Genomic DNA, 21992 nt, shown 5'->3' with positions numbered 1-21992 from the left:
CAGTTTGTCCAGACAATGGCCTCTGGACATCATGGACTCAACCCCCCAACTCCACACACACACACTGCAGAAAATAACCAGCCAGGAAGAAAGCCGGCCATCTAGGAAGAGGCATGGCTGTCTCCATGGGTACGCGAGAGCCCTGAAATCCCTCACCATCCAGTCAGCAAGCAGCTTGCCCTCACTCGCTGTAAACCCACCGGGCAGGTATGTTTGGGCTTTTCTTTGCCCAGAGTTCCTGACATCCCTGCAAATCATCACTTCTTTCCCCTCACATATTCGAGGTGCTTTCTAGGCCCATCTGGTCGTCAATCCTGGCTCAGAATCACTAACATCACCCAGTGTGTGGATGGAGACAGAGCCACCAGCCGCCAGTGGTACTCTTGGCAGTGCCAGAAAGGGCCTGCCACACCAACCAGCCTTGAAGGGCAAAGGTGTACTGGCATTACTCAGCAAAGAACGAGGCCCATGTGTGCCCTCAAACTAGGAGACACCTTCCAAAGCCAGAAAGGGGCCTGTGTATTTGAGGAAAACTGAAAGCGATGCTCAGCAGCTCCCACACATGTGGAATGCAGTATCGGGGCACGGGGCCTGTAGACAAGCTTGTCCAGCATGACAGAACTCATGTTCCGAGTCCTGGTAGCTCCTGTGTTGTTCCTCAGATGTCTGACGGAAAAGGAACGATGCAGTGAAGAGCCCCCACTTGAGGGAGAGCATGAGGGTCCCAGTGCTCGGCCATTCACTCTGCAGCTATGAGGCCGCACCCCGCCCTGCTCTCAAGGCTCATTTCCTCACCAGCATTACGGGACAATGGAGGCACAATGCTTTAACACTTCAAACCCCAAAACCCTGGATTGGGAAGACCACAGACCGACATGGTAGAGACACTCGTTAGGTTCCTAATATTCATTACCCAGGAAGGGGGGCGGAAAAAGCAAATCCAGCTTTTTTCATAGTCAATGAAACCATCAGTTTATAGCACTGGAAACGGCAGCATAATCATAGTTATAAACCTGTAATGCTTCAATATGTCATCACAGCATGCTGAATTACAGAGATAGTGGAGACAAAAGCGTCGCGTTTGCCTGTTTATTGGAATATTTCTCATACTGTCCACATTTTCAAAGAAAAAAATACGAAGATGGATATTTTCCACTCATTGTTTTCTATCAATTCGGGATTCTGAAACCTGCCCATCATCCATCTCCGACTCCCCCACTCTGCCTCCACCAGTGCCTTGCACACAACAGACTTCATGAAGGTTTGTAGCCGGCCCCACCTGTTCTAGACCTACCAACTCCAGTAACATTTACACAGACATTGCTTAGTGGCAGAGGAGGTTTCTGAACTGCAGTCGTTACCACTGCCACGGTGGGTCATGATGAAGCTGAAAGAGCAGCTCTCTCGGATGGGTTTCTCAGCCAACACCCTCTGCCTCCGGCTGGACCCTCTTCTCCCAGGACACCCCAAACCCTATGTGTACAAAAGGCAGTTAAGCACAAAACCTTCAGAGAAAGACAATTACAGGGAGAAAACGCTTCCCAGTGCCTTAAAAACTGTTCCCTTCTCTGCACGATCTCTCCCTGCGGCTTGGCCACAATTCCACTCCAAATAGTTTATTCTATAGATTTTTAAAGCTCCCTTTCCATTCAGAGAAGAATGCACACCTATGTGCACGCCTGGTCATGAGTGGCCTTGGGGCTGGTTTAGAACCTGCAGAGACAGGTCTGGGGCGAGGCTGTGAGTGTATGGGACATGCTAGCTGAGAGCGGCAGGCAGAAGAGAGAGACCACACCGGACTCAGCCACCATCCCCTCTAACAGTCTTTATGAGACCCTTTGCTGACAAAAGGCCGTGAGTCTCGCGCAGGTACCTTCCAGTGCACCACAATGCCACCTGTCACAAAAATCACTCGGATGTCCCCTTTTCTCTTAAGTTGTAGGTATCACAGGGGCAGAGGAGGGAGAGGAAGAGGAAAAGGGGAAGCAGCAGCAGAAGAAACAAAGGGAGTGTTTGACTAGAGACAAGAAAATGCCCCACAGAAGATAAATTCAAAATGACTTAAAAATCCAATCGAAGGTGGTCTCCTATTACTCTAGCTATTAACCCATCGTTTCTCCTCTGGCTAAGTCCTCATAATAATTCAATATTTACCTGACCTAAACCAGGGGTGGGCCCCCTTCATGGCCTGGGGAGCCACTTGCAATCGACTTTCAGTGGCCAGCAGCTATAATCAAATAATGTGAGTGTCTAGCAGTAGGTTGATTGTGTTAAAGCAAACGCTGTGGCCCTGTAATTTAGGAAACTGCCAATCTGAGCCTCCACACCTCCTCTGGACCCCACAGGCAGTGTCTGCATGCAGAGCTGCTATCAGGCAAAGTTGATGAATGATTCAGGGATACGCATGAACAGGTCAATGAATGTCGTGTACCTTCCGCACACCACCCCACAGACAAACACACACAGCTTCGGGTGAACACACCTTTGTTCACACGGATTTCCCTTCTCCACGTAACTCCTGCACCTCTGTCAGAACAAAGTCGACACCATCTACCTCCCAGAAACTATCCCAGATTCCCTGCTGTTGGGATGAGAGCTCTGAGCCCTCATAACAACTTTCTATCAGACTTAATATCTTCCTACCTTGGGAGTCTGCTAGGAAGTGTAACACATCGTCTGGATTCAGAGTGGGTGTCTCAGCCCTCGCTTGGGGCCATATTTGGACAGAGAACCCTTATGAAACAATTAAGGTTAAATGAAACCATAAAAGTAGGTCCCAAACTTGAAAGGGCTGGGTTCTTGTCAGATGAGGCACCGAGTGCAGTTTCTCGCCTGCCCTCCCACACAGCCCTGCACACACACCAGGGAGAAGCCATGGAAGCCGGGAAGGGAACCCTCACTAGCATCCAGCCTGACAACACCTTAAACATGGACTTCCAGTCTTCAAAATGGCAAGACAATGGATGTCTGTTGTTTGAGCTAACCAGACTGTGGTAGCTTGACGTAGCCACCTGCACTGACTTAGCATCCCATATAGAAATGAGCCCCTTGAGGACCAATGTTTATCTTATTCATATTTCTGGTCTCAGTACCTACTGCAGTCCTGACACATAGTAAACACTCAGCAAATTCTTATTGAGGAAACGGAGGAATAGATGAAGATTGAAAACTGGAAAGAACCTCTCACTTTCCCATCCCTGTGGACACAACCCAGGTCTGCCCCCTCATCAATGTAAACAAAAACTCAATGGCCCATGGAACTGTCACTCCAAAGAGAAGAGCAAGACTCCAGGCCAGCCAAGCATGAACCCTCTTATCATCCTTTCTACCCATCCCAATAGCTGTTGCTGCTGCCTGACTTAGATACTGGAAGCAAGACTGGGAAGAGAGAGACTTTATAAATAATAAAGGGGTCACTAGGGTGGTTTTGCAGATAAAGGTTCTTGCTGTACAAGATGGTGACCTGAGTTCAATCCCCAAATCCACATAAAATGGAAAACGAGAACCAACTCCACAAATAGTATCTTCTACTTCCGCATGTGTGCCCTGACGCGCATGCTCCCTGACATACACCATCCACACACCCATACACACACTCAAATGATATTTTTAAGTGCTTCTTTCTGTTTCATTCTTTCTGCTTTATTCATACAGCGGCAAGCTTTCCAGAGTCCTTTCACCCTCTGGTGAGGCTATTGGAATGCCAATGTGGTACCCCGAGAGATAAACCACAACAATGTCAAGTGCTTGCCTTCCAGGAACATGCAATCCTTCTGCGGAGCCTGACAGCAGTTTGCTCTCTCACTCACTCCTGCGTGCATTGGTCGGTAGGATGCATGGGGAATGTGCAGTCCAGGGAAGTGAAGACAAACCCATTACAGATCTACCTCTAAAGAGCTTAACAAGGAAGACAATGAAAACATTAGTTCAACTACCATGTCACAGGTACGTATCTGGGTGCTTTCTATATTAAGTCACTTAACCTTTGTTAATAGCACTGTGCTGTGGCTGGGTGCTCCCATTCCATGGCATAGATGAAGAAGCTAGGGCAGAGACAAGTCAGTTGCCCTATGAAGCAATTGCACAGTTGGGCTGGGATTCCTCCTTAGGGAGGAAGAATTTCTGCCCCCAGGGCTCTTAGTTTTTAGAGACTGTTCCAAGTTGCTTGTCTTAGTTACTTTTCTACAGCTGTGATAAGACACCATGACCAAAGCAACTTATAGAAGAAAGAGTTTTTGGGGGTTTGCAGTGTCAGAGGGATAGAGTTCATGACCATTATGACAGGGAACATGGCAGTAGGCGTGGCGCTTGAGCAGTAGCTAAGAGATCACATCCTGAGGTACAGCCAGGAGGCAGACAGAGAAGGCTAACTCAAAATGGCGCCAGTCTTTAAAAAGAACCTCAAAAGTCCCGCCTCCGTGACAGACCTTCTCCAACAAGTCACACCCCCAATCCTTCTCAAACAGTTCCACCAATTGGGAAGAAAGCATTCAAACATAAGAGCCTACAGAGGCCATTCTCATTCAAACCACCACACTGCCCAAGGGGGATGAGGACTTTGCTTTAACCTCATTGTTGGGATCACTGCTGTGGCTATCTTACTTTAAGAAAGCTTATTTAGTTTGACCCGCAAACAGTACTGGGAATGATCATTTCAATGTAAAGTCAAGGAACAACAGAAATGTGTGTGGTACAATCTCGTGCATTTCCACGGAAGTTAGCTCATGCTGTATCACCGAGAACGTGACCCAGTTTAGCAACATCAACACAGCGGGCACCAGAGAAAATGCCAAGCATTAGAAGGCCCAGGCGTGTAGGAGGTGAGAGGACGGCACACCACAGAGCAGGACGAAGGCAGAAGCCAGTAACCGGCTCAGCCTTTGATTAGAGTCCCCCGTGCCCACACTGCGCGGAGGGACCTGAGGAAGGCCAATTTTAACAGCGGCAGCAACAACAGGCTCAGAGCAACCTGCCCTTGAGTGTGGCTACAGCCAAGGTGCAGAGGCAGCTGCCGCTGAGACGGGAAGTTTCTGGAGCTCCTGAATATCAAGGTCTCCCTTCAGCAGGAGCACAGTGAGGGCATGAGCGCTGGGTACTCATTTCCATGTAAATGACAGCAGGAGCCAGCAGCAGATTTCCAGCAAAGCCACTCTCAAGGGGATGGATAAATGCTCGCTACCACATAAAGCCACACAAGACCCTCTACTATCAATTCAAAGCTTAAGGATCAGGCGGTATTTGAAAGAACGCTTTCTCAATCAGATGGGGGCATTCTAGGAGTTCTGTCATGGTCAAGGTCTGAGGTGCAGGGCAGAAGCTACAGCAAGGTGCCCTCAGCCTTCCCGTATTTTGAGATCAAAATACAGAGGCTTTCCCATCACTCCTAAGGGACTAAGGAAGCCCATGATCCATCACCAGCCTACAGATGTCTGATGGGAACATCCTACTTGCCAAACTTCAAGCAAGGATCCCAATGCTAGGGACAGCGAGCAGCTGGAGGCGAGACGCGGCACTGTTGAACAAACACAAACACAGCGACTCTCTGGTGTGTCCGACCTGTGGCCCACAGACTGCACTCAGCTGACGGGGGCCATAAATGGAGCCCAACACAACATCACATTATGAAATATGTTTACAGTTTTTCTTTGCACTGCAATCCACCTGGTTCTGGCAAAGTCTGAACTTTGCCAATAACATCATGTCGCACTATCAAGCAGTCGGACCCGCTTGTGTTAGATTCAAAGGCAAGTTCCCAGCTCATTCCAGCATCCCAGCTAAGGCTGCAGAGGCTGAGCCCTATGGCACCCACATGCTTCCACACAAGAAAGACCATGCTGGCTAGCAGGGAGGCAGAGCAAGAGACGCACAGAGTAAGTTCCTCCCTCGTGAACCTTTGCAGCACCTCTAAGGCCTTGTTTGCCTGCCTCACAGGTTTAATTTCTCTCTTCCTGGGGCTTCTGTCAGCACACAAAGAGAGCGGGCTGGGCTTGGGCCAACAGCTATTGAGAAATTCCTTTCAGCAGTACAAGGACCTTCTCCATCTCGAGGCGTGACTGTTCTGTGAACGCACCATCAGTGGGGACCCAGCATAGGCTGACAAATCCCATTTTGTGGCAAAACAGCTCCTCCAGCTGCCTCACCTCGTGTCCACATAAAATGAGCTTCCACTGGGGGGGGTGGCTTTATATTATGCAGCGCATCCCTGCTGGCCTTTCCTACTTATGCAGACAAAAGGGAAAAGTGGCTGCAGATGCCGCAGCAGAAAGGTATTCCTCCCAGAAGTCCAGGCGGTCATCACTGTTTCCTGTTCATTGAAAGCCTTCTGGTGCTTCTTCTGCTCACCATCTCCTGTCCCCAACCCTGCACCTTCTTCTGTCCCCAACCCTGCACCTTCTCCTGTCCCCCAACCCTGCACCCTCTTCCTGTCCCCCAACCCTGTACCCTCTTCCTGTCTCCAACCCTGCACCTTCTCCTGTCCCAGGATGCTGCACCCTCTTCCTGTTCCCAACCCTGCACCTTCTCCTGTCCCCAACCCTGCACCTTCTCCTGTCCCCAACCCTGCACCTTCTTCTGTCCCCAACCCTGCACCTTCTCCTGTCCCCCAACCCTGCACCCTCTTCCTTCCCCAACCCTGCACCTTCTCCTGTCCCCCAACCCTGCACCCTCTTCCTGTCCCCAACCCTGCACCTTCTCCTGTCCCCCAACCCTGCACCCTCTTCCTGTCCCCAACCCTGCACCTTCTCCTGTCTCCCAATCCTGAACCTTCTTCTTGTCCCCAACCCTGCACCTCTCTGTCCTCAACCCTGCACCTCCCTGTCCCATGATGCTGCACCTTCCTCCTGTCCCACAACCCTGCCAGATGCTTAGGAACTCACCAGTGGTCTTGGTTTGCAGAGAAAGAAACAGAAGCATAGGAGAGCTATGTGACTTGCTTCAGAGGCAGCAGGATGCTGACAGGGTGTGGGGTAACAGAGGGCTCACTCTTTAACAACCCATCTCTGCAGAGTAGCAGACAGCTGGGTGGGTCCCTGGAGAACTCAAGGACAGGGGTACCAAGGAGATGCACAGGAAGGGCTGTCGTCCACAGCACAGAGCACACAGAAAAGCCTCAGCACCCTGAAGGAAGAGATGACTGCCACCAACACTGCACTCAGGTACGGTACATGGGAAAGGAAGCATCCAAAGATGCTCACAGACACATGGAGGTCCTGCTGAACCCTTACCCTCCTAGCCTTCTCCTCCCACCAAACTGGAAACTGCCCCAAATTTGAGCTCAAACATTTTTACGTGCATCTCCAGCCCCTATGTTACTTCTAAGTTGTAGCCAAAGCCTCCTAAGAAGTGACTTGAAGAAAGAAGGGATTATTTTGACTTGAAGTTTAGGGAGTAGAATCTGCCATGGTGGGGAAGCTGTGGCAGCAGGCAACTCCGTGGTGGGGGAGGGGGCAGTAGGGTGGGATATCTGGCTGGGGTTGCCTACTCCTCACATATCTGGGGAATAAGAAGAATAGATGATAAATCTCCAGTTCCCGCCCTCCAGCTACTTACTTCCTCCAGCTAGATTCTACTTCCCAACGGCTCCATAACCTCATAAAACAGCAGCCCCAAGCTAGGAGCCAAGGGTTCAAACACATACCTGCTGGTTAGTTTTCTACCAACTTGACAGCAGCTAGAGTTATCTGGAAGGAGGGAACCTCAACTGAGAAAATGCCTCCGTAAGTTTCAGCAGTGGGTCATTTTCTTAATTAGTAACTGATGGGGGAGGGCCCAGCCATTGTGGGTGCCATCCCTGTGCTGGTGGCTCTAGGTTCTATAAGAAAGCAGGCTGAGCAAGCCATGAGGAGCAAGCCAGTAAGCAGCACCCCTCCATCGCCTCTGCATCAGCTCCTGCCTCCAAGTTCCTGCCTTCACTGTTTTTAATGACGAACTGTTACATGGAACTGTGAGTGAAATAAACCCTTTCCTCTCCAAGTTGCTTTTGGTCATGGGGTTTCATCACAGCAATAGTAACCCTGACTAAGACAACATGAAACCTACAGAGGACATTGTATACACAAAACGTATCAGACTCCCAACCATGGCCTTTCTCCCTCCTGGTTCAGCTTTCTGCCTGGTTGGCATAGACTCCCAGAATTTGGATCACTAAAGCATTATCCTAATAACAGCATAAAAGTATCCCAACAACAACATAAAAATAACATAAAAGCTCCCAGGCAGGATGGAGTATTCAATAACCTGAATCAAGTGTATTTGGTTTTGCTTTTAAATTCTTACTGGTATCAATATTGATGAGCTGCACAACTCCTCAGCCTCCAAGCTGGCTTCTCCTCCCAACATTACATCCCCAGCCTCTCCTCCCACACTCCCTTCCTGGGAAAGCCCGGCCCCTCCCACGGCCCTCTTGAAGTAGATGACACACATCATCTTTAGCCCTAATGTCTCTCCTGAGCATCGAACTGAGTTTTCAACTGTCGGATGGCCAGATGGTGACCAAATGCATGTGCCGAGGGCAATGGAGCCTCCTCATCACCAGGAGGACTACGCTGAGAATAAGGGATCAGCAGGGTCTCTGTGTGTCAATGGGCAGCTCTGGTGTACCTGAGTGATGGTGGCAGGGCACGCCCTCCTTGCTGCCACCCCTCATCAGTGGCCCCTCCAATGGAGTGCGGCCAGGCTCTGCCAAGGGGTCTCCCCCTTCTGCCAACCTCACACCCTGCTGTCTGCCTCAGTTGACACTGCCTCTGCAGCTTTTCCTCTTCTAGTTCTCTGGAGTTAAAGTCCTCAACATGTCCCTCCTGAGTCAATACAGTCATTTCCTAACTGCCCTCCAGAGAATACATCTGCAGAGGGCAGGGCTTTGTCTCCACCTGTATCTGCCACCTAGTCTTGGAGACACGCATGATAAATATTTAATGAGCAAAGGTTTCTCTACATCTCTATCTTCGACGCTGCTAACAAATCCATTTCTAAAACAAAATGAAACAGATCATGCCATGCCCCCTGAAGGCCTAGTTTTTTGTAGGTTCCTATCCAAATCCCTGAGTGTTGTGGTTAGCCAGGCAAGTAGATCCAACCCACCCTCTGCATGGGCCCTTTACCAAGGCTGCCCTGAGCTATCCCTTGCTTTCAGTACGTATTATTTCTCCTCCTAGATCTCTGTTCACACTGTTCTCTCTACTCAAAAAAATCATCTCCCAACACTGTCTTCGCATGGAAATTATTTTATTGATCAAGACCCGGCTCCAGAGCCTTTGTGTTTCATGAGCCTCTACCCCAAGCCCCACCGCAGCCCTGAATCTCGTTGATAAATTTCCACTATGAAGCCCTATATCACAGCATGATAATTATTTCCATGGAAGCACTGAGACCAAGAATTGGGGGCTACACCGTGAATAGCTACACCACCCATCTACCCTGACCCGCGCTGTGGGACCTGTAGGTGTTTGTTTTTCCATATCCCTTCCTGGCAAAGAAGACTTTTGGCAGGCTCCCTCCTGGTGCAGTAAATGTAGCACACGTTCATTGTCAGTTTGTTCTCAACAATGCTGGCACCTCAGGGAGTTATGACACCACACACACACACACACACACACACACACACACACACGCAGTTGATGTTTGCTGCACCTAGGGAAGTCACTCCCTTTCACAGATAACGAAACTCAGGAAGCAAGTAGGTTAGCATCCGCTCTGCCCAGTGGAAACAGCAGCAATGAGAACTGGTTACCCTCTACAGACACTGTGTCTCCCCAGAGCTCGCTCCCAGGATCCATACTGAAGCCATCAAGTCAACGGTAAAAGTAAGTAGGTGCCTTCCATCTACAGACAACGGTGTAAACAGGATGAGAAGGGGAAAACAGGAAACAAAACAAAACTACTTCTAACCCAGAGCAAATGGGGATGTGGTGGAACCTGGGCAAGACTTTTTAAAAGGCCACATAGTAACTCAAAACTGAGTTCTTCTTAACCAGATAAACTAAAAGATTCTTAAAGATGGTTTCCCTATTTAAATATAATTCAATGCAATTTAATATCTCTATTTAAATTCCATTGTACTACTAAGTGCATGCTGTTATGCTATCACCTAAATTTGCAGGAGCCTCCTACCACCCCAAGAAGACTTTGTGTGTGCGTGTGTGTGTGTATGTGTGTGTGTGTGCATGCACTGTATACATATGTATGTGTTCATGGGGCATGCACAAGCCTGTAAGTGTGGACATGTTAACTAGGGTTTAGTCAGGTATCTTCCTCTGTATTTCTCTACCTTATTTTTTTCAACAATTAATGTTTTGTGTGCACTGGTGTTTTGCCTGTACATATGTCTGTGTGAAAGTGTCAGGTCCCCTGGAACTGGAGTTATAGACGGTATGAGCTGCCATGTGGGTGCTGGGAACACTGTATGTGCAGTGTTTTGCTTGCAGATATGCATGTGCAGTGTTTTGCTTGCAGATATGCATGTGTACCACATTTGCATCAGGTTCCCTGGAACTGGAGTTACAGACGGTATGAGCTGCCATGTGGGTGCTGGGAACACTGTATGTGCAGTGTTTTGCTTGCAGATATGCATGTGCAGTGTTTTGCTTGCAGATATGCATGTGTACCACATTTGCATCAGGTCCCCTGGAACTGGAGTTATAGACGGTATGAGCTGCCATGTGGGTGCTGGGAACACTGTATGTGCAGTGTTTTGCTTGCAGATATGCATGTGTACCACATTTGCATCAGGTTCCCTGGAACTGGAGTTACAGACAGTATGAGCTGCCATGTGGGTGCTGGGAACACTATGTGCAGTGTTTTGCTTGCAGATATGCGTGTGTACCACATTTGCATCAGGTCCCCTGGCACAAGAGTTGCACACATAAGCTGTGAACCGCTGGGAACTGAACAACTGAACTCAGGTCCTCTGTGAGAGCAACAAGCACTCTCCACCGCTACGCCAGCTCTCCACTCCACCACATACAACTTATTTTTTAAGACAGGGTCCTTTACTGAACCCAGAGCTCACTGATGGCTACACCAGCAAGCAAGCTCCAGACATCTCCTGTCTCCACCTCCACAGTGCTGGGATTATCTGCAGCCCAGCCTGGCTTCTCATGAGAGTGCTGGTGAGCTGAATGTATATCCATGTGTCTGTAGAGCAAGCACTTCGCCAACTGAGCCATCTCCCCGGCCCCCAACTCTTACCTTGAAATGTATCTTTGGGTTAGCTTAAGTTATTAAGAGTCCATGTTAGTTAATAGAAACCCTCGAAAGGGATGACTGAAAATCTTTCACAAGATTAAGCCTATCAGATCTCCATAAAACCAGTAGATCCTGTTATCTGTCTCATGGTGGCTTAAAGTCCAGAAACTCCTTCTACATTCCTTAAGGAAAACTTGAATTTCGCAGCTAACTAGATCAGTACCAAGGCTGTGGGAACACACAACGTTAAATGCACTCTGAGAACATATTTTATGTTTTTCTTAAAAGAATCTCTTCCCCTTACTGGCTCACTCAACCCAACCACATATCTCTTTTATAACGGCAACCAGACCGAAGGAGTGAGGTTGTTCTATATTTTGTTACTGTCAGAAAAAATAAGAATATGGTGTGTGAGTGGCCTTTCTTGTCCAGCTCTTGTGCCGCAGTGGTGATTCTAGGAGACAAAAGGCCACCGTTTCAGACAGAAGCGAGAGAAGGTCAAGTACGGCTTCACGGCTTTCTTTTCCAAAGAGCTTCATCCTTCCTCAACGTCTTCGGAAACCTCGATTTCCTAAGGACAATTATGAAGTGACCACTGATCCAGCTTACTCGGCTCGGCAACTCTTCCCTCTTCTTTATACCGAAGTCCATTCCTGGAGACTCGGGGCACATTCAAACACACAGACAGGGTCACGAGAGGGCCTACCCTGTGGAGGCGGCGTGTCTGGCACCTCCATGGCGGAGGAAGTGGAGGCTCACTCTCTGCTGTGTTTCCAGGTTTAATGATGCTTCTAAATAATGTCAAGAATTTGTTTTCATTTGACTTCTCTGATGTTCCCAATTTACCTTGTTTAAGATTAATAAAGCAATTACAATACTCCCAATTAAGAAGCTATTTCAAAATGCACTTTCGATTCCAGTTTGTGAGCGACTCACTTAATTATTTCTCTTTGTTTTTCCTTCTTGGGTGGGTAACTTCTCTTAGAGCAGTTCAAACAATTTTTTTTTCGTAAAGATGAGGGGAAAACTGGGCCAAATTCCTCCCAAAATTCAGCCTCAAGTTCATCTATCCAACATGTCTTCTCGGGCAGAAGAGCAAACAAAAGTGACTCTCAGATCTTATGAACCAACACATCTTATTCTTCCTCCAATGTAACATTTCAAGGGAGAAATGTTCTCTTGGGCTCAAAAGTTCTGGCTGCCACTGTCTCTCTCCTCAAGTGTTCAGATTACAGGTGTGTGCCCCTGCGTCTTGCTTTCTAACCTGGCTTTCTCTGAACATTAGGAGACTCCAGGAGAGCAACCTCACTGAGGTCTCTTAAAGCAAGATTTAAAAGACGGGAGAGATAGAAAAAAAAACCCTCCCCTTGGTGCACTCAGCAGTTACAGGTAGTGACACACACGAAGCCCGTTTGCATGGCTTTTAACACCCTAAGCACACGCTAGCTGTGCGATCATTAACACTTGTCCGAAGCGCATGGCAGCTGCAAGGAAAGCTGTGGCAACCCCTAGAAGGGGCTGGTGAGCATGCGTGTCACTGGTCCCGGCGACCAGGCATCTCTTCGCTCCGTGCAAGTAAAGTCGGGGAACGTCCCATTCTGACCTGCGGGGAGAGGTTCTTGGGTTTCTGGTCTCTTGCTATCATTTCCTCAGAGTCCAAGGTTCAGGCTCCCTGGCTTCTACTTCATCCCAGATTATGGGATTTTCTTGTGGTTCACCAGTATGTTTTATGGCCCTTTCTGGTCATGATACTAGGAAAGAAAAGCCAACGTTCAAACTATTTGATAATTTCAGTTTAAATGGACCCCTTTGGGTGAACTATCATAAAAATAGGGGTGGCCTAGATGTATCAGAGATTGGAATTGTCATGTCCTGGCATACTAAAAGGAAAAACATACCGAAAATGACAAGTGGCCTAGTCTTCTTATCCCTTGGGTTCCTCTCCTATTAAATAGGACCAAATCGTGGTGTACACCGTGCAATACCATGAGGAGTTCAGTGAGGTTACATATGTATGGGAATGGGCGTTGATGCATACAATGGTGTACACCGTGCAATCCCATGAGGAGTTCAATGAGGTTACATATGTATGGGAATGGGCGTTGATGTATACAATGGTGTACACTGTGCAGTTCCCCCATGGGTTGAATGGGGTTACATATGTATGGGAGTGGGCGTTGACACATACAAAGCATGTCCCAGGTGTCTACAACTAGGATTGTTGACAATCTGGAAATGTTTATCAGTCGCTCAGATTCCAGCCGATTTAACATTTCATCCCATCTTTTCTCAATCTTCCATGGTTAGTGATGGTTGAACAGCGAGCTCCTGTGAAAATGGAGCAATTAGTAGGTAAGTGATTCATCGGATGCACGAGACAATACGTCTTTTGTATCTGCCATGGATGCCGCTGTGTGTCTTCGCAAAAGGAGACTGTAAATAAGCTAAAAAGCTTTCTCATTTGGTCTTTTCTTTCCTTCAGTTTTCAGAAGCAACGATCCTGGTGACCAATTTAGACATACCATTACCCTGTGTGGTTGTTTCAATTATCAAACACTGAATGAGCTTCCAAAATCAGAAAAGGATAAAAAGAAGCAATCTGAAAAATCACTTTTCTCATCAGTATCAATCAATAACACTAGATTTTAAAATGAACTAAAAAAATCTATATTAGGAAATTTTTGTGCAAGTCATTGGCATTTAAACTTCTGAGAAGTTTTATTTGTATATTCCCTGGGAGCAAAAACTGAATCCCCTTATATGTGTATTTCCAGGGCATACAATCGAGCTGAACGATGGAACAGAGAGATGTGGAAGGCAGCTAAGAGCTTGGAACCCAGAAATCCCTAAAGGTCTCCTTTATTGTGAATATATATTCCAAGGTTCCCATTGGAAATCACAGACAGTAGCAATCCCCATATACTATACTTCATTTTATCCTAGACCTATATACCTATAATAAAGTTAAATTTATGTTAGGTATAGTAAGGAATTAACGATACCAAACAATAAAATAGAACATTTATAACAATATGCTATAATACACATCTTCTGGATATTATTTTAAATATCCTACCATATTATATACTCGACAAGGGGATTAATTTATATTCCATGCAGAAGGAACTGGGCAGGTTGGTGAAAGACTTCCTCGTGCTTCTCAAAATGGCACTCCCTTTGTTATCACTTATTCTCGACTTTTCCACTTAGTATTTCCAGGCCGTGATGATAACTGGCCACTGAAATCACGGAAACAAAACTGCAGACAAGGGCTGACTACATTAATAGAGATCTTAATACTGTCAGGCCACAATGCTAACTGGCAACTGAAATCCATGCAGCCACGTAAGGGCAGAAGCTGAACTTGAACTCTGCTCATCCTGGAAAGAATGCAGAGCCCTTGTTATCATCTGAAGGCCTTTCGGAAACACTGGAGATATATTTCAGACACCAAGAACAGAATAGCACAGCCCCTTTCCCTCATTTCTAACCGGAATCTGCTGGGTCACGATCTTCATCTACCCCACCATTACGCTAGGGAATTAAAGACACTCTGGGTCTCTTTGACTTGCTTCTTCTCTTCTGGCTTGTGAGATTTGCTACTTGCTACAGGAAATCCTTCCGTATCCTCGGAGCTTTCGGATTTCACCTGTCAATAAGCTGCGTTTCCACACTGCTTAAATCACCACAGGCTTTGTTGAGGAAATAAGGGCCTGAGTTTCGGGAGTTGGGACTTTGTTGACTAGGTTCAGTTTGAAACCATGGATTTTAGAGACAGCATTGCAGGAAAAGCTTCTACTCAACCACACATAAAATTTTCCTCAATAAAACTCCAAGATAACCACATCTACAAACTCATTGTTCCTATCTGCTGGCACACAGATATGCCTCATGACCCAGATGAGACCTCACCCTCACGGGGCTAAATTCAGACAGAATGGTAACTCGGGGGTGTTGACTCAGAAGCAGGGACGTGGGAAGTATAGCCTGCCTGATGTAACACTCCTGCTCCAAACACTATTTCCTGGGTTCTGAGGCGAGACATTCAGGATGCTCCAAGACCCTTAAGGAAAGACTTCAAGTTATCTGTCCTTCTACGTAGTTCACTGCGGTCATAGCATCTGCATTCGTCAGTCAAGTCTCTGCTCTCTGGTGAGTCCAATCATGTGACCATCTCCACATCTCTGTACACAGTATCTCTGCCACCCCTACCCATCCTAAGTGTCTCCCTGTCTCTGAAGCCCTTCCTGACTCTCCTCCAGCCTTCCCTAGACCACCTCCAACTGGACATGGCCTCAACTTTTCATAACTTGTCCACCCACAGTGATTGTTTTCTAAACAGAGACGCAGGAAGTGAGGTATCTATTTTTCTTGCTTTCAACCAACACCGACTGAGCATTGGGCCATGAATCAGATGCTGCGCTGGTGCCTAAAATATAAAAATGTATCAGTCGAGATCTCTGCCCTCAGTGGGCTTACAATGATATGGTAAAGCGCTGTTTCTTAGAGCAACGGGAGCCCAGGAGAGTGAAGAATTTACTAACTGGAGAAGCATACGATGATGATAAAAAAGTGTTCACTGGGATAAAAAGGGAAGGTTCTATTAGTTTAAAAGAACTACGTGAGCAACAGGCCTTGGTTTGAGGTGGGGTCCAAGTAGTTCATGCTTCATGAATAAATAGATCAAAGATGCCCCAGACTATAGCACTGTCTTAGCCTTGCCATTACTTCTCCATGACCTTCTACAATTACTGAGTGTTTGTGCCATTTCCATCCCTGATACCAATTCCCTAAGATTTGTAAAATCCTCTTTATCATATACATAAGGAAGCTGAGAACACTCCACATCAAAATCCTCAAAGCTAGCAAGCACAGCACCCGCTGTGAGATCCCAATATTAGAAGGAATTGATCTTGGAGGAGTAGTTTATAAAGCAAAGTCTAGGTCCTCTTCCAGTACCTCTGGGTGGACCACTTACGTCATCCCTCCAAACCCAAAAGGCTTCTGGGAAAGTAGACTGAGGCAAAGGAAGAAAGGCAACAGAAACCACAGTCCAGTAGGATTAGTGGGCACAGCAGGGTCCTGTATCCGCCCCCTCCCCATATGCCTGGCAGGGGTCCCCACAGGATAATCATTTTCAGAGACTCCAAATGAGGACCCTTCCACCCAGCTGACAAAAGACAGCTCCAAGAGAGCCACCCAAAGTCACCACAAGCTAAGCCAGGCTTATAAAAAGCTCTCCTAGGGCTCAAAGAGTTGAATTGGATCTCAGGCTTCCCAGGACAAAGCCTTTCGGTTTTTTATGGAGTTCTTTTCTCTCTCCTCTTTTGTCTGGTCATTTTCTCAATTTCTCCCTTTCTAGTTCAGACCTTTTTCTGTAAAACTTATACTGGGCACATGCTTTCTCCCCCTCCACCCCGCTCTTAGCTCAGACTATTATATCTGGCTATTGTGGTGTTCCTTTTTCTCTGAAAGCAATCAAAAATGAAAATCCACATTTCAGAAGAGTGCCTATTAAATATGCACCTTTTGTGGGTTAAGAGAGGGAAAGTGTTCCGTGAGGCTGATTTCAGCTGTGTTTCACCTACAGATGAGAGACACTGGCTGAGACCTCTGCTCCTTAGCAGGTCATTGGCATCTGGTAATTGAGAAGGAGGTCAGGAAGTCTGGAGTTAGAAGCAACTGATTTTAAGGAACCCCTTAGTCTAAAGCATTGCTAATCAAATTGTGATCTTTGAACCGGAAGCAACGACTTCTCCTGGGAGATGGGAGCATATTGAATATAGACCGTTGGGGCTGAAGAGATGGCTCCAAACTTAAGAGCACCTGCCTCTCTTCTAGAAAACCCAAGTTCAGATCCCAGCATCTACACGGTGCCCCTCATGACTGCCTGTACATGAAGCTTCAGGAAATCCAATGCTCTCTTCTGGCTTCCTGGGAAACCAGCACAAATGTGGCAGATGCGTATGCACACAAACAACAGTGATAACTAAAAGAACATAGAAACACAGACCCCCAGGGACCTCACCAAGGCCGGCAGAATCGGGATCTATCTTTTAACAAGAGAGATTTGCATACACATGGATGTTTTAAGAGCAGAGGTTCGGAGTAATGGTAAATTTGCCTTCATTATTAACCTGGATACTACATAGATTTCTTTTCTGAGAAAGTAATCCCGTTTCATCCATGTTTAGGATGTCCCTTGCCGTCCTTCCCTCCCTACACTGTGGATTCATGCAGGAGTCCTAAAAAGGTAGTAAGTATTCCTCCACAAACCAGCGTCACCAAACAAATAAATAAATAAGTGTTACAGCCATTCTGCAACACATGATCCCTACAAGAAAGGGCTCTGATGCTGAAGGGTGACAGGGAACCCTTATTCCCACCGTTTCCAAGACTCTGGGAAGGGAGAGTGAAAGACACCACTGTACAAACTACAAAGGTAGCTGGGGAGTCCGAATGGTGTTGCTAAACCGAGCAGGGAAAGCCCTGGAAACAGCAATGGGTGAAGCCAAGAGCATAGCCTTTGAGTGCACCCCAAGCTCAGACCTCACCCAACAGCGGAGACACATGTAAATGGGCTCTGATTAGCTCATCTGTCACCTGCATGGGAGGCATGAGCCAGAACGATGGTAAATCATAAGGGCCTGCCAGAAGGACGGGAGCTAGAACTGAAAGGCCAGAAAGAGGAAAGGCCCTGGGCCTGCTCAGTGGCGGTCTGCCTCTGATTCCCATCTGCCTATGAGGTAGGGCTAGTAGTATCCAGAGAGGGGAAAGCCCTGGCGGGCCACAAGGACGTGGTCTGGACTCACACTTGACCTTGCCCTCTGTGAGGAGGACGCCTGCCTCAGAGGTGCGTCTACTGAAAACTAAACAACGGCACCAGAAGTGACTCCTTGAGAGAAATAAAGTCAAGACAACCACGCACCCGCCCACTCCATCCAAAGCCAAAGTAAGAGTTTTCTCCCTAACCCAGACTCGATGCACGCCATGATACACACCTTCACACCCCAGGCATCTGACAGCTGCCCACGGGGAACGCCTGGACTGTGGACTGCTCTGGGTTAAGGCCTGGGTGGTCACTCTCCTACCCTAGTGTTGCTCCCTCTCCATCCATCCCTTCGCCCCATCTTCGCCTCCCAAGTCTGTGAAACAGCAACGTTTTCCCACAAGCAAATGGCTCATTTCTGCCCAGCAATACTCGTTTCTCATCTAATGACAATCTTCCGAGGCATCCACAGGATTTCACAAACCTGTCCTTCACATGCCCACAGCAGCAAGCTCTCAAGGAATATTTGGAACAGATGGGAGTGGTGGACAGTGGTGCACCAGGGAGAAAGGGAGATGCTTGAGCAGGGGAATCCAGACAGGAACTCCATCTGTCTTCCTCTACCACAACCAAAACACAGCCCTCTCCCTGGGAATCAAGTACATTACAGAGGAGCCGCCTACAGAGACTGGGGCTATCAATTTATTTCAGTTAACTTTCGCTTCTTGACTTGGTTCCCCCTGTAACCCGCTAAACGATCTTCCAGAAACATCCCTGAAGCTCTGCAACCCTTCCCCCCAACCCCAGCAACCGCTGACGTGCCTCAACACACCATCTCCAAGAAACAGAAAGTTAACTTTCAAATAAACCTGTCCTTCAACCAGTCTGACCATGATTTCAGACCCTTGACATTCTTAAAGGTGGCTAGCCTAGTGTTGCCCAAATCCAGAAGTCAAAACCTGACTGGTCTGCAGAGGGCAAAGATCAAAGTAAAAGGTCCACAAATACACGGCCTCTTTTCTCTTTCTTTCTTATTCGATGCCTCTTTTTTTTTCTTTCTTAGCCAAAATGGAAATGATAGACCAGACTTTTTGTCCTTCCTTCAGAAAAGCCCAACTAGGCTGCTGGTGGGTGTGCGAACCTGCACCGTGTTCCACAGAATTTTCTGTGAACTCCAGGCGTTTTGCAGAAGACTGGGACACAAGGATTCTGTTTCTCAGGCACCCCTAAAGTCTGCGTGTATGCAGGAGGCACAGTGTTGTCCTGCCAGCGCAGGCTCCCCTCCCTGCTGGGCCGTCCAAGGCTCTCCCATCACAGCGGGGTTACTCACCACCCGTGAGCTGTGCTGGGCCAAAGCACAGCGCCAGTTGAAACCACAGGATCACGGCCAAGAGTCTCTGGGGGGACTGAGGCTGCTGTTGCTGCAGCTGCTGTTCTAAAAATCCATCTCCATTGCTCGGGTTCATTCCATGATACATCTTTCATCCACAGAGGGCATCCAGCTTGCAAGAGTCTGCAACCAGGAGCGGAACACGACAATACCCCAGGGTTGCCCGGGCTCTGGGGCCACGCTTTCCCTCCTCCACCCTGGGTACCCGGCGCCTGGGTTTTGCGGGCTCCATCCCGGGTAACCCCTGCGCAGCTCCCGCCCCTTTCCCACGCCGAGATCTTCCCTTCCACCCCCCATGCAGGGTCCAGAGAGTAGCAGCCACCATGGGATACTGCGCGTGCGGGAGGGATGGAGGAGGGGAGAGAGGACAGGGGTTAGTGCACACTGGCTCTGCGCTGGTCCCCAGGATTCAGCGGTTATGATCATGACAGGAAAGTCTAAAGCCTTCTAGCGTCAAGCGGCTGAGAAAACACTTTTCCCGGGGCCTGTACATTTTACTCTCAGGAATCTCACAATGTGCACCCTGCTGCCCCCGGCTACTTCTCTGCTTTTCCAGGGATTGGGAGGGTCCTATTGCCCCAGTCCCCTATGAGATCTGAGCTGTGATTTTTATTTTAAAAATTCCTCCTGTAGGGGTGCTAAGCCCAGAGCCAACTCGCCCAGGCCGGCCTGCGCGCGCCTCCCCGGGCAGGCAAGCCCCTTCCGGGCTCCGGCTCTTACCTGTGGGTCTCATGCATGCAGCTTCCTTCCCTCCTCCGCCTCCTCCCCCCGCCAGTCTAACCCGCATCTGTGCGCGACCTCTACTGCCGTCGCTGCGCGAGCTAGCGAAAGAACGAGACGGAAGCCTCGGCGGCTGCCGGGCTGCACCGCCCCCGCCCGTCCCGCCGCGCGCTCCCTCCCCGGGCTCCCCCCCTAGCGCCCGCGGGGCGGGGGTGACTAGGGCCAAGGCGGCCGGGCTGCGCGCCCCCGGGGAGGAGCCCGCGTGCTCGGTACCTGAGCTCGGGATCGCGCGGCGGCGGCGCGGAGAGGGGGAGAGAGGGATGAGGCGGGAGCGCGCGCGGGGAGGGCTCGGGCGCGCAGGCCTGCACGCGCCTCGGCGGATCCCAGCCAGCGCCAGTAGTGGGGGTAAGGGGATGGCGAGGGCGGAGGAAGACGCCACGGCCAATGGGAAGCCGGCGCGCCTGCACCTGTCGGGCACGAGTCGCCAGGCAGCGGCACGCGCGGGGGGGGGGGGGGCACACGCATGTGCGCGCGCACATACACAGGCACACGCACGCGCGCACACGTCCAGGTCTGCACCCCGATCCTTCACCAATGGCCTCTGGTGCCCTGTGGGCACCACCATAGGCTGAGATGGCGAAGGTGGCCGTAGGCAGAGGGATCCCACCCAGGACCATCACCGACCGCAGGGTTAACTTGAATGGGGCGGAGTGAGCACGTTCCTTGCTAAAATCTCAAGTTCCTGGTGATGCCGGAGCACCTTCGCAGGCTCTGCGCGTCTTCTAGAGTCCAGAAGGCGACTCGTGGAGACTGGGTCTCTCTGTTCCCCGTCCCTCTTGGCTGCCTGGGAGATGCACACATCCCTCTGAGCTTTCTCTTGAGAGGCTCTCCCCCAGGGAGGCGATGGGTGCCAATGCAGAAAGCTGGGTATCACCAGAAGGGGAGGCTTATGGCCCGAGCGTTAAGAACCCAAAAGGATCAGAGGTCCCAGGAAACAGAGTTTCCTTGGCCAGCTGTCCCTTTCTGGTGTCCTAAGTTCAGCCTGCTGTGAGCTCTGCTCTCTTAAGCCATTCTTGCCTTTGCTGTTCGTCAGCAAGCTAGGCCTCCCTCTGCGGGCTGGACTCTGAAGGCCCAGGCTCCAGCCTTGGTGATTAAGGGGTGTGCTCTAATGAGGTGGTGCCGGCAGGCAGTATTTTCGAACAACTGGCACTCCATTATTCTGTAGCAATTTGTGGGTATGAAAAACCATGTTTCTGATACAGCCACCAAATCATCCCGTCCTTCTATCGACTTTCCCAAAATCTCACATACTGAAGGTAGTTGGGAAATTACAGCTTTTACTGTGCCGGCTCTTACTGCGAGTAATTTTAACAAATTCTTGTAGGAGAAATTAGCTTTTAGTAGATACATCGAGTTCAATGTTTTTTTTTCTATTTGTAAAATTGAGATGTCAGCTTTGCACAGAGTAAGTTTAACATTTTTGGCTATTACAAATGCATTCTACTAACGCATGTACTATGAGACCCCAAAGCATTACTTGGGTATTTTTCCATGTTTCCAAGGTCCTGAGATTGCTCGCTGCAAATTGAATATTTATTCCACTTTATTCTCAGTAAAATGTCTACCCTTTTTAAATAGCTGTCAAATCCACAGGGCTCAAAACTGTTGTTTGACCATGCAACAACCATTTCTGAACTCTTCCCCGTAGTAGCAACAGTCGGCTTATAGAGAATACCGGGGCCAACATGAACATCAAAGTTCATCAGGCCCAAACATGGGACCTATGCTTCACTCTCCTTTCTGACATAGTGGTGTGCAGCCAGGGCTTCAACTCAGCAGTAGCTCTTGTGTGAGGCTCAGAGCTCCACCCCCAGTACCATAAAAATTAAATTATTTGTGAACAAGATCGTGCACCTCACCCAGTACTTAAGG

General features: G+C 48.8%; 1 protein-coding gene across 4 annotated transcripts in view; it reads right to left on the bottom strand.

Annotated features, from left to right (window-relative positions):
* Positions 1-20475, bottom strand: part of Susd4 (sushi domain containing 4) — a 130283-nt gene extending 109808 nt beyond the window's left edge. For 2 of the 4 annotated variants that reach the window (XM_075989367.1, XM_075989365.1), the window contains exons 1-2: positions 20061-20228; positions 19281-19463 (exon numbers count right to left, since the gene is read on the bottom strand). In XM_075989367.1, the coding sequence (XP_075845482.1) occupies positions 19281-19428 (148 nt within the window). In that variant the 5' untranslated portion in view covers positions 19429-19463; positions 20061-20228. Of the gene's footprint in view, positions 1-19280; positions 19464-20060; positions 20229-20333 lie in introns of those variants that run through there. The other 2 variants (XM_075989368.1, XM_075989366.1) reach the window with 2 other exon arrangements.
* Between the last annotated feature and the right edge of the window lie 1517 nt (positions 20476-21992).

The sequence above is a fragment of the Microtus pennsylvanicus genome, chromosome 10, assembly GCF_037038515.1.
Source record: "Microtus pennsylvanicus isolate mMicPen1 chromosome 10, mMicPen1.hap1, whole genome shotgun sequence".
Taxonomy (NCBI): Eukaryota; Metazoa; Chordata; class Mammalia; order Rodentia; family Cricetidae; genus Microtus; species Microtus pennsylvanicus.
This window is presented reverse-complemented; position numbering and strand designations above follow the sequence as displayed.